Raw genomic sequence first — 14,014 nt, forward strand, 5'->3', positions numbered from 1 at the left:
TTTCTAGTGCTTCTAGCATGGCTTCTAGACGGGTATTTTCTATTCTTATTTCTCTCTCTTTGAAAATGCAGCTCTAGCTTGGGCAGCTTCAGCCTTAGTGTGTGCTCTAGCTGCTGCCACATTGATGCTTGAAACAGCTGAAGACCTGGACAAATGGCTTGTAACAGACCTTCTCCCAGCTCTTGGACATACAAGTTCACTGTCCTGATCCAAGCTCCCGTGCTAATATAGCTAATAGTTTTGAGCTCAGCTTCACATGTTCCAAGTGAGTGGTTTCAAAAGGGATAACTGGATACTGCTCTTGCTTTGCATATAACAATGTTACATGTATTCGAAAACATTGATTTATCAGCTATTCAGCTGTTCTATAAAGCATGGCAAATAAGTGTTTAACCTAAACCTTACCTAAAGGTGGCCATACACGTGGCGATCCGACGATGTTTCGTACGACCATCGGTCGCACGAAACATCGTAAGATCCGCCACACACCATTCAGGGCTGAATCGGCAGGTAAGGAGGTAGAAACAATAGGATTTCTACCTCCTTCTGCCGATTCAGCTCTGAAGGGAGAATTTTGGTCAGGCGCCTTCTATGGCGCCCGATCAAAATTTTCAAACTTGTCCGATCGGCGAGTCGTCCGATATCGGCAGCTTCCTGCGATATCGGTCGACTCGCCGACATGCCATACACGCACCGATTATCGTACGAAACGAGGTTTCGTACGATAATATCGGTGCGTGTATGGCCACCTTTAAAGGAGAACTATACCCCCCAGGTTATAAAAGCCCCCTTAACTAGCACTGCCTTGACCCCCCCCTCACTTCTCCCTTATCACATAGTTTCTTTAAAGTTAACTTTAACAACTGTTCCTATCGCTAACCCCAAGCTAAAAGAGCAGAGCTAAAAGAGTAGCACATCTGCGTACCTGGCTGACATCTTCCCTGCAACTGAAGACTCTTTGGGTCTCACCGCTGATACGAACCCTGCTTGCGCATGCGCAGTTGGTGGTAGCAGGAAATCTGCTTAAACTGTGCATGTGCAAGCAGGGTCTGTGTCGGTGGTGAGACCCAAAGACAGTTCAGTTCAAAAGACGATGTTGGCCAGGTACGCAGCCGCACTCCTCTGCTGTTTTAGGTTGGGGTTAGCGATAGGGACAGTTGTTAAAGTTAGAAACTATGCAATAAGGGAGAAATGAAGGGGGTCAAGGCAGTGCAAGTTAAGGGGACTTTTATAGCTGGGGTATAGTTCTCCTTTAATTAACCTTCCAACTAGTGCTAAAGTTGTCCAACTTCTTGCATGTAGTTGGCCAGTTTCATCACATACAGTATAGCATGTTGGAGGGCCAGATAAAATTAAAATGATCAGGGCCAGATTTAAAATCTTTCTGCCCCTAGGCCAGGCCACCCTTTACTGCTGGACCACCACCACAACCCCACCACTACCTGCCCCACCATGACCTACTGACCAGCACTGGAGCAGTGTCCCTTTTTCATTAAGGACCTGCATGTTGCACTGCCAGAGTAAAACAAAGAGTTTTGCCAAGGACTCTAGATTTAAAAGCTAGTGTTGTCCCCAGTGCAGCTCCCCAGCATGCTGCCCTAGGCCCAGACCGTTGTGGAGCCTATGGAGCCCTTGAGCACACTAGGGGTCATAAAAACCCATCTTCAGGCCTCCAGTTGGACAGCCCTGATCTAGCAGAAAGGATTCTTCCCTTTGTGGGGTGGGAACAGCCTATTTGTGAACTAGAAAGACAGCTGCAAACTACACATAGCTGCTGAGAAATGAGGCTTATTATTGACTGGTTGCAATTGATTCAGTAAATTAAGTTAGCAATAACATCCTTAATGCTTTTGCCTCAATCACATCCTTAAGGCTAACATTTGTAGCTGTGACGGAAATAGCATGTGAAGGGCAAAGCTTCTCAGACAGAAAGGCCTGAAAATATTATTTGAACTGACAATTTTGTTAGTAGGGACTTCTTCTTTACAATCAAGCAATACTGAGACTTTTAGTCAAAACCAGACTTGCCTTTCGGACAAAACCCTGCAATAATTGCTATTTACAACTAAAGGCTTATGTTAATGGTGTATATTCAACTGGTCTGATAGGGATTGGTGGGGCCAGTGGGCACAGAGAATTTTGTGTGAAAATAGCACATTATGTCCTTCTTTTGACCTGCATGCACAAAAAGCTGTGTGTTAATCGTAGCAATTAGTGTCAGATTTGACACATTGTACTTTTGTCTTTGCACACTGCACTTGCAGTTGCTCCCAGTTGCCTCAAAGCAGGGGCCCATTTTTAAATTTCTGGATTGAATGCAAGTTTTGGAGGCATAAAGACCATGTATACTGCCAAAAAGAACATTCTGTAGTCTGCAAGTCCTCATTGGGCTACCAAATAACCAACCACAGCCCTTATTGGGTCACCCCTAGGAACTTGTTTTCATGACTGCGTTGCTCCCCAAATGCTTTAATATTTAAATGTGGCTTACAGTTAAAAAAGGTTGGGGACTCCTGCTTAATCTATGGCCACTGTACAGTCACTAGTAACTTCATGCCTTCATGCAATATTAGCAAGCTGCTGTATACTGATCTCTCTATGATATGAGTGCTAGAAGCTTAAAATCTAAAGCTCCAGGGTTGGAACGTTTCTTTCATTGTCACCCAATGCCAGTTTCATTTTTATGAAGAAAATATACATCATTTAGTCATTTAGTCATTTAAATGGCATATTTGCAGTGCTACTTTTTATTGTTTAAGGTGCTGAAAATATATTAGGGCTATTTTACTCATAGAGGACACATTTGCTCTACAGCTGTAAACTTAAGCAACCAAGAAAAAGTTTTATTTCATTAGTTTTTACAGAAAGCAGATCAAAGCTAAATAGTTATTGGCGGCTGTGGCTTTTAGAACTAGGCAAAATTTTCCAGAGGATAATACTGGAAGGTGTAACACAAGGAAGCCACACTTTTTTACAGACAGGTAGTGTTTATTAATGTCAGGGAAGACCATGGACTATGGAAAAGAAGCTAAACTAAAAGAAATGCCTCTCCTAAATGCACCTAGCAGGATAGCATCCAAAGAAGAAGCAAATTTACACAGATAATATAACTTGTCCATTAGCTCAGGCTAAACAATAAATGGGATCACGCCTGTGCTGTTTCACTGGGTTAGTGGCTAGGAAAGATAGGGCAAGCTAACTCCCTTTCCAGTTCCAACTAAAGTTGTAAGCAAACCCCCACACTATAAAAGGCCAAATAAGAACTGTACATTTATTCTGGTAAAACAACAAAATGTAACATTCTAAATTAAAGACTACATTAAAAGATAAACAAGAGACAATAGCTTTAGAATAAATCATCTCAATCAAAACAGACATTCCAAAACCCTCTATAATAATCTTCACAAAGACATATTTTCAAGGACAATGCTGAAAAAAAAAAGCATGTGTTCAGCTTGTTTTGAGACACCCGGTATAAAAGCTATGACTTCCAATGTATTCGATTTCAGCAGAGTAGAAGTAAACATGGAAATGATATGCTTTAAATGAGCATTGTGTGCCAGGGACAGTAATCTTGTTTTTAAACGGAATTTCCAGGTTCCTTTGGGAAATCAAAATAAAGAGAAACAGAGGATTTGATTCTTGCCTCACTAATCTTTAATAATTACATTTGTTTTCCTTTATATTGAACTAGCACAAGCCAAAACTGGCAGTAGAAAAGTAAGTCTATCTAGAATTGTTGGGTTTATGATTAGATCTTGGAGTTATGAAAGGAATATATTTGTTTATGGCTGTGGAGTTTTATTTTGGCTCTAAGAATTCAGTATTTTAATTAAGGAAGAGGTAAAGGAAATATACACATTTATGTATTATTTTGCATCATATGTAAATATCAAAGCATGGGGTTAGCTTTAAAATATTGTGGCATCAGTAAGCCTTTAGCACTGAGGACATTAATGACTTAACTAAAGGTCAAGTGAGGATAAAATGGGGTAGAAATGTCTGAGTTTAAAGGGACAATATTAGATGGAAGGGGAGCAATGTTGAAATGTGTATAGGTAACAATACAGAAATGCTTGCTCAAATGCATCTCCCACCAAGCTATACATTACAAATCAATTGTGTCACTGCCATAAAGAATTGTAAAGCTTGAGGCAGCAGGGCAATTCACCCCACAAGCTTTTTTTATACACTGCCATTTATGAAATGATAATAGAGCTCAAATGGCACCAGTTTTTACATTTTTTTTCAACTGGGGTATAAGATTTTTAGTAGCTGTGAAGGTTTAAATAATTGTCTCAGAGGTTGGGTAATCCGATCACATGTGATTTGCAAGTATGGAGGGCTAAATTACACCCACCTCATTGGGTGAAATTTAATTCTACACTGGAGCTAAAACGGAAGTGCTGCTCTTTTCAGTTCTTGTTCACTGATTAGCTCCCAGAAATACCAAAAGCATCAACCCACAAGAATTTAAATAATTACTCCAGATTCTGTGTCAAGGGCCCCAGAAATAGACTTTTAGTTTATTTAAAATGGCCCTTGGGTTTATGTGTTAAAGGTAATATTTTGCTTACCAGAATTAGATTCAATTAGGTCTTATGTATGTATCTAGTGTCTGCATGTGTGGTAAATATGGCAGCATGCTCTCTTTCAAACATATGGGTTTAGATCATGGTTACAGCAGCTGGGATCAAGAGATTTTGCGTAACTGATTTCATGTGTACTAGGCAGGTTTGAAAATAATACTCAGTGCACATCCCACTACTTGTATAGTTTCCTTAGGCAGCTGTCCCAGGGAAAAGATTGTTGTGGCAAATCTAAACAAGCTGTGCACTTTGAAGCTTAGTTTAATCAGAAGATAGCAGCAATGGCATGTGTAAGAAAACCAAGCATGAGGGGGCTTTGCAGTCATAACTGCCAATGTTGCTCAAATGACCTCCTAATATGGGTGCTCTTGTCTTATCTATTCATTTAATGTCAGTGGTAAATCAAATACAATTGTTGTTCAGCTCATTAATGGACATTTACTTTCTAAATATGGCTCTTATTTGACATTTTACCCTCAAACAGAAGATTTGTGGAATGCTTGCCGCTTGTGGCTACTTAGAGGGAAAGCCTTGCTGCAGAGAGCAGCAATACCACAAGTATAATATCTCACAAACGTTTGCTGTTTGAAGAACAAAGCCCTGGCTATTTCTGCCAACATTCACAGCTGCTTATTCCTCTTTCCTTACAGTTAATGCAGCCGACCGGGAATCATCAGTTTTCTGGAAATTCTGTATGTTGCCATCATATGGGGATTTTACAAGATACAATACTTAAAGAACAGCTTAATTGTAAAGCAACTAAAAGTTTAACCTTTAAGGGGACATTGCCCAATGTATGACAACTTTTCAATTCCTTGTGTTGTCGTGAACATTTTTGGGACATGTATATTCTCTATAACAGTGCTGTCCAACTTCTGTTGTACCGAGGGCCGGAATTTTTCCGACCTACGTGGTGGAGGGCTGATAATGGAAGCCAGTTTTGACCACTCCCCTTTTTAAAACCGCACCCACTTGAAACCACACCCATGTTATCACATGACCATACCCATATTAATGGTTGTAGTACAGCAAAAACCTGCCATATTCTGCCTTCCCTACCCTGCCTGTGTGCCATACTCTGCCTGCCCTACCCTGCCTTTGTGTGTGCTATACTCTGCCTTCCCTACCCTGCCTGCGTGCCATACTTTCACTGTGTGTGCCATTCTTGGCTGGTTTGTGCCATACTTGGCCTGTGTGTGCCATACTCTGCCTGCCCTACTCTGCCTGTGTGTGCCATACTCTGCCTGCCCTACTCTGCCTGTGTGTGCCATACTCTGCCTTCCCTACCCTGCCTGTGTGTGCCATACTCTGCTTGCCCTATGCTGCCTGTGTGTATGGCACACACAGGCAGCCTACAGTGACACAATGCTGGCACTGCTCCTACAGTATGCACAATAACTATATATTAAAAAACGTTTTAATTGCAGTACCACCTCAGTATATGTTCTTTTTGTAGCATGCAGGGATTATTTGTGGGTTTCTACTGCTCCTGAGGTGTGAACAGGGGAACAATGGGGGTGATTACAGCCTGAGCCTGAGGTGTGAACACTGCAGGGGGTGAACAATGCAGAGATTAAAAGGTGTGAACAGTACAGGGGATTACATATTTAAACAATACAGCCTGATTACAGCCTGAATCTGAGGTGAGAACCATGCAGGGGGGGCAGTTAATCACAGTACTGATACCATTTAAAGCTTACACAAGAGTAAGCCATCAAAGCAGCCAGACAGGTGGGGGGCCACACAGAGGGGGGTCGCGGGCCGCCAGTTGGACAGCACTGCTCTATAAGATAGCATTAGTCTGATTTTTACTGAGCTGTGATTAATGCTACCTCATATGTTCATATGTATTTGTGGGTAAATTCATATTCTGTATGTGTAGAATATTCTCTGCAGCCAATATCTCCCAATAAATAGTTTAATCTACATGGTCTAAATATTGGGGCAAGCCTGTGCACAGTAAGCCCCATATTCCCCCATATGAGCACAAAGTACAACAGGATTGTTTCTTAAACCTTCAACTGTGCTTGATCATAGCTGTGCTTGATGGAGCTGTACGGTAACCAACACACATTATACTAGCTTTGTACCCTTGAGAATTTTATGACACTGAAGTTCTGGGGCCCCTAATTATAAAAAAGCAGTGTTTTCAATATAATGTATAAACATAATGATGGGAAATATGGCAATGTGCTAAAATTAACTACTAGTAATGAAAAACCTTTGTAATCTGTGGGGAAAACATCCCATCTCAATGGCAAGCTATTCCATGCAATCAAATATATTTTTTAAAATTGTAAATTCCAAACATGAAACTGGTATTTCTTTGGAATTTCTCTCCCTTTATCTTGGCTCCTCATGCCCTCGAACTACTTATATTAGTTAACAGCATGGCCATGTAGTAATATGTTTGGGGACTGTGCATACTTACCTGCAAGTGTATGAAATTAGTATCATTTAATTATATGAATGTACATAGTGCACAAGATATCTGTATAGATTTAAACAATGAGTCAGTCAGATGTTAATTAAGTTGCTTAAGTTGGGAATGCTTTGAAGTGCCTTTGTGTTGGTTACCTTGGTATTTATTATAGGGGGGTGATCAACACCAAGATATCACAGGAAGCCAACTGGAGGGTCTTTTGCATTTCAAAGTTGAATTGTGTGTACTGTTGTTTATGTGGTGAGACGGGCTCCTTATGGGAACTACCCGACTGACTAACACAATAAGATTCTGATACCTGATTATCTTGTCAGCCAATCAGAACACATCCCTACTTTGGTCAGTGAGATTCTAAGAGTATAACTAAGGAAACTCTGATAGTCACATAGATGGACAGTAACGTAGAAACACACACAAAGATAGAGGAGTTAGGTTAGGGAGAAGTCCTGAAGGCTGATCCCTATAGAACAGATCCTGTGGGCATAGTTAAAGGAACTCTGTATCATTTTCTGTCTCTGGGCCTGGATAATCGAAATAAATTAGCTTCATCTCTGGAAAAGAACCGTGGTTGTTTCCTTTTACCTGGCTTTGGTAAATCTTGGAATATCCAGTATATTTGTAATATACTACATCTACACTATACACAACAGGCCATAATTAAGGTAGGCTGTGACTGCACTTTCATAGGGCACACTGGAGGGGGTGATGGGACAGTGAAGTGAGTTAACAGCCAAAGAGGGGTAAAGCCGGATAGCTAAGGCATCAGTTGGGTGACGGTGGGGGATAGTGAGTGACAAGTGAGCAGAGGGACGTTAAGTAGCTCAGGCATCAGCAACAAAAAGAATTGGTGGGTGGCTAGTGATGGCAGCTGGGGGCACTTGCTGGTGTCAGCAAACAGGAGGGTTGGGATACCAGGGTGCCAGACCAAGTTGCATAGGACAGCAACACTATTTGGCCCAGTTTTGTGAGTTATCTCTGTCTCATTGTCTACACAGAAAAAATATCCTAATGGGATAATACTGTATATTGTTTAGTAGTAAATTCTGAAAACAAATGCATTTCAAGTCTATACACTTGCCATCTCTGTGTTTTCCTATAGGCACGTTATTTCCTCCTACAAAACTCCATACCATACACACAGGTTGACTCCTGATCAAAATTGTCTGTGCTTGTTTGGGCAAAGGGTCGATGTGAATTAGTAATGAGTGGGTCTGAAATTTTTAAGCCTGAACCTAAGCCCAACCAAGTTCAAAGTCTTTTTTTTACTTTATGACCAGCACTGCTCTTTGATGACTCATATGGGTGGTTTAGTGACCTTAGGGGAGGGGCCTAGCTTGAAGTTTAACCACCACCTGCCTAAACCAACACCTGGGGCTCACCTTCTTGGCCTGAATCTGCCCAACTTCAAAAAAAAACCCCCAAGGGTTTTGGTCAACCTACAGTCAAAAATTAAAAATCCCTATCAGACACTGCATAATATGATAGCATAACATTAATAAGCCAATGTGCAGAAGTTATAGGTCATTAACCACTGAGGGTACTATTAACTTATATCTAAAGATATTTTATTACTAATGTCAAGCTTGAGCTATTGCAACCCCTATCCTTCTTTGCATAAAAAACCCTTTATAGTCATATTTTGATATATTTTGTAATCCAGTGATGAATATAATTAAAGGTGTACTAAACCCTAAAGATGAATATGACTAGAAATGCCATATTTTATATACCAAACTGGCTGCACTAGTTTCAGCATGTCTATAGTAGTAATGTTTTGTCTTTACAGTTATTACAGGAGGTTGAGAATTGCCATAGACAGTGGGAATGGTCTAAACAGTTGTTAAGAAGCTAAGCTTAGGGGTTGTCACAAATTATCAAGCAGAAAATGAGGTTGGCCTGTTGTAGAAACTGATGCTACAGCTCTGATTATTACATTCTGATATTAATTGCACTGGTTTCTGAGCTGAATTACTATGTTATATTTACATACAGTATATTTTGAGTTGGTCCCTAAGCTCAGTAACTGACAGCAGCACAGAGCATTAAAAGTGAATCTGCAGAAAAGAAGACTGGGGAGCATCTTTGGAGGTGCAGCTCTTCCCTGCTAAAAGGCTATGGTTGCCTTTGGCTAGTACAGAACATTTCTAGCCTATTTCTTTAGTTAAGCTTTAGTCCTCCTTTGAAGTAAAGCATGCTTGGAAATAAGAGCATAGTGTCATCTTTTAAATTACTCTGAAAGATCAATAGAATATGCAAAAACAAAAGACAAGTGACAAAGTATTTTATTTTTCAAAATAACAAAACTGATCTGTTAATGGAATGGTATGGCACACAAGCAAAGCAAAATCAGATTATAATATAAAAAAAATGTGGTTTGAGATGATTTGCAAATCTTAAGCAAGTTGTTTACTCATCACTGCAAAAGGGCTTTCAGCAGCTGCATGCAAAAGTGTAAATCTGTATGAGCTCTAAATAATGCTATACGGAATCCTAAAACCTGAAATAATACACCATTTTTATTATCCAATACATAAAGATAATGTTTTGAATCAGACCAATGACATTTTTTCAGGAATGAAGTTGAATAAAATAGCTGTCCGACAGGAGAACCATGTACTGTTCTTTGCATCACTTTCAATAGAGAAGGGACACCGGAATAGGGAACAAAGTAATATCTAAATTAGCTGCAATAGGGGCAGACATAAGAATTTTCCAAGGCTGTATTGTGTAGTTCTTTCAAAGTGAAGGATATGAGCCGGAGCACCTCTTGTTGGAGTCATGTATTGTATCCAAGACTACTGAGCCCAAACATGATGCAATACATTTAGGCTAAAGCCACATGGGGGCTGATATTGGCGTGCAGAAAAGTGGTGCACAAAAAAACAGTCACAACAAATTTCTGAAGTGATGCCAATCATCTCTCTACAGTCTATAGGCTTTTAGCACTGAAGTGGCAAAAATAACCAAACTTTTCACATCCTGACAAGCAAGGAAACCTTAGATATACTGAAAAAACATTGGAAAAATGGGAGGTAACAAATTATTTTCCATTAATACATTTACCCAATATTTTATAGCTTTTGAGAGAACGGAAATCACAGGAATTGCGGAAAAGTGTTGTAATCATTTTATCACTCCGAATAGGAAACTGCACACTTGTTTTAAAAATAAACTAAGTACAAGGTACGGCTCAAAACATTACTTTGTTTTGATCTGTCAAATGGTGAATCTAATCATTATAATTAGTGGTAGCACAACAAAGTCTGGTTTTATGTTTTTGTTAGAAATGTAAAGCCAGTTTTCTGCATAAAGTACAATTATGATAAAGTAAACAAAAAATTCAGATTAGCCATATACTCAAGTACATAGCGCGTACAGCAAAGGGCAATTTAAAAGACATCTAGCAATCAAGATGGCATATGGAGATCATCTGCAATACAAAGTGAAGCATGTTGAGCTTTTTGCTGGTAGTTCCATGTTTGGAAAAAAAATGGAAGGCAATGTCTTTAAGGATAAACAATCTTATGTTATATAAGTCGACTCTTAATTAGCATTTTTTATCTAGTGTTGTTTTCTATTTCCCGGTAGTTGGCAAATTATTTTAAACAAAAAAACGCAAGTTATGCCATGAGGCTAGAGAAGCCATTGTGTATTTGGTCAGTGAACTGTGTCCCAATCATAAAGAAGTGGCACAGCTAGCATGAGAAAGCCAACACTAAGGGGCTGATTTACTAAGACACGATTTCGAATCCGAATTGGAAAAATTCCGATTGGAAACAAACATTTTGCGACTTTTTCGTATTTTTTGCGATTTTTTCGGCGTCTTTACGATTTTTTTTTTTACGAAAAAATCGCAAAATTATCGATCATTACGAAAAAAACGCAATCGGACGCATTCAGCCCGTTCGTGGGTTAGTAAATGTGCCCCTTAGCCATTGTTTCAAACTCAGCTACTTACTGTAAAACTAATGGCACAGGCAGAAGTTTTTGGCTTGAGGGCAGATTTATCAAAATTCAAAAACATTTTCGTAAGTGCATATTAAAGAAAACGTTGCTTGAAATTTTTAGTGGAAAAACACTGTTCTCGAGTTTCTCAAGATTCCCGTAATCTAAAGCAATCTGAGAATTCTTTAGTAAGGGAAGTCATAGCAATACTTATCGACAACAACGCTGCCAAAAAGATGAGGAAAAATTGACAAGCAGCAAAAAACAAATCTGTAAAAGACAAAAATTATTTTTCTATCTAGAATTATTTAAGTTTTTATCTTGAACTCTGATAAATCTGCAATTTAGAATGATTGTTACCTGAAAGTGAATAATGTTCTTATGAGACAAAAATTATATTTACCTAAAGCTTGTTGAAACTAAGGGGCCGATTTCGGCTTGAGCAGTCATAAAGGAAACCCCATCTGAGGTAAGGAGGGGTTTGGGGGGAAACATTTGGCACCTAAAAGCTTTTTCTGCTTCTAAAGATTTTGAAATGATCTTCTTAAGGTGATCCAATAATATGGGCTCCTTCATGTAATGTTCCTGAAGAACACATTGCACAAACCTAGGTAACGGCAATCTTTACCACATTTTATCACATCTGTGTTTTTGTAGACAGACACTGGGTTTCCGTGATGAATATGTAACGTGATGCGACAAATGTGTATCGGGCATTAATTAAATGTAGCTATTATTACTCTTGGCAAAAAACCTTTGGATCAGAGATGTCACACCTACAGGACTTCAGCTGCTGTTGAAGTCCTAGAACTCCCTCCTACCGAAGAGCCCAAAGCTGTGATTGATGGTTAACAGCTGAAGGACTGTGGTGTGGACATCTATTTTACTTGTATTGCATGTACATAAAAATCAATTTATTGTAAATCAGTCCTGGTACACAAAACCTCACCCTGATTCCTCTAATCTTTAGATATTTTAAAAGAAAGAAACTATGATGCTACACTTTGGTAAGCTTTGGTGTCCTAGACTTCATAAAACCCCTAATACGTGAACAACTGGAAATCTGGGGCAAGGTAAGCCCCTCCAAAAGAATTTTATGGTCCTCACCATTTCCAATATCTACAAAGAGTAAATAATGGGACCACAGCATGGAAGATCATGGACAGCACTGCTCTGATTTAATTCACTATTTTAAAGTGCATTTGCTGAGAATGTTTCTTGATACAGTACAAATGATGCCACCTTGGCAAACCTGTGAGTCCATTAAAAACTTTTTAAAAATCCTTGTTGCAGGATTACTCCAGCGATGAGTATTATAACTGGTTCTACAGTCAAGAGGATAGTGAGCAACAAGCCTTTATAAGGGTCTAGCACCACTTTCTTATTTTAAAACAAAGTAAGCAACCAATATACTTTGAAAAAGGCAATAGCAGGAACTAATATTTAGAACATTCCATATTTTTTGTGAAATGTTGACACCCACTACCAATTTTGTAAGCTGGACTATGTTCCTTTGACCCTAATGGACAAAAGTAAAATATGATGTGGCCCTCACAAAGAATTTCTGTTTGCTTTGCAAATGGCACGGGCAGCCAGAGAGTATTCTTACTTTGTTGACACCCACAATTCACTACTAAAACAAAATGTATAAGGTAATTTGCAGTAGTTTCATTAGCATTTCTGAAAGCACTGCAAAATAATGTATGGTAAAGGTGGCCTTCATCATCAGTCTTAACATCTATAATCATTCTATTTTCACACTGTCTTTCGATCATAGTAAGCAGTTTCACATTTATCTTCAAGGTGTCTGGATTGCTTCCTAATTACTTCTCATGCCCAGAAACAATGCTTTGCTTTCTTAACAGGTAATGGTTCTGTGAAACATCCATTAGTTGATGGACCATTATTAACAGGAAGGAAGTCAAAAAGAGGCTTCTTTTCATTTGGAGTAACAGTGTACAAACAGTCCATGTCACAAGTCATATATAAGCTTTAGGACACAATTCAGTTTGCATAGTAACCAGCTGGCTCTTAGCATCTGAAGAATGCTCATACTTTATCCTGGCGGAAAAACAGTGACATGCTGAATAGGTAGACTAATCAGGTGACAGGAACATTAGCCTTAGGTCATTTGTATTCCTAGCAGCAAGCAGTCTGTCAAGTTCTTGACACTTAAGAATATTAATCTGTTTTACAGGATTTCTGCGAGTTGTGCTTCTGTATCATGCAGCGACGTACAATGCTATCAAAACTTCCAAGGTAGAATAAAGCAATGATGCGAAACAGGCCCATTGTGACAACCTTTAAATATAAACAAAGAAACATATTTGTTTACTAATGCTTACTCATAAGCATGTAAAATATCCACACTCTCGAGATATACATATATATATATTATATATATATATGAATCCACTCCCCCTCTCCACTGGAAGGTAACACAATAACTTAGAGATTGTGATGCACCGCAGGGGGTCTGGTCCAAACGGTGAGCGGGTTTAAAATCTTGAACTTCTTTTCACATTTATTCTGTTTTCTGCACTTCCCACTTTATAGCCCTAATAAAAATTTGTCCACATGATGCGATAAATTATGAATTGTATAGTTACGTAATATATGTAATTTCATAGCGCATTGGAACATACAACGCATATTTCCTGCAATTTTTTTGGATAATAACTACCTCCGTTTTGTACTTCTACTAATTACATGAATTCTGTCATAAGTCCTGAGTGATGCAATTCATTTTTTGTTCCTACGCTGATGAGGACTGCACCCAGTCGCTTGTTAACTACTTTTATCGTGAGTGCTGATCAATTTGAACTTATAATGCTTGGGGCCTTCTGGATAAGGGATCTTTCCGTAGTTTGGATCTCCATTTAAGTCTACTAAAAATTATTTAAGCATTAAATACACCCAATAGGAATGTTTTGCATTAATTAAGGATTAATTATTTCTTAGGATCAAGTAAAAAGTACCGTTTTATTATTACAGAGCAAAATGGAAATTTATAAAAAATTTGGGTTAATTTGTTTAA

The 14,014-nt window shown here is 39.0% G+C and overlaps 1 protein-coding gene across 1 annotated transcript in view; it reads right to left on the bottom strand.

The window, feature by feature from the left end:
• Positions 1–9,298: 9,298 nt before the first annotated feature.
• Positions 9,299–14,014, bottom strand: part of kdsr (3-ketodihydrosphingosine reductase) — a 31,788-nt gene continuing 27,072 nt past the window's right edge. Inside the window, 1 exon segment of the mRNA NM_001079254.1 lies at positions 9,299–13,278. Within this exon segment, the coding sequence (NP_001072722.1) occupies positions 13,159–13,278 (120 nt within the window). The 3' untranslated portion in view covers positions 9,299–13,158.

This window comes from Xenopus tropicalis, chromosome 6 (assembly GCF_000004195.4).
Source record: "Xenopus tropicalis strain Nigerian chromosome 6, UCB_Xtro_10.0, whole genome shotgun sequence".
NCBI classification, from domain to species: domain Eukaryota; kingdom Metazoa; phylum Chordata; class Amphibia; order Anura; family Pipidae; genus Xenopus; species Xenopus tropicalis.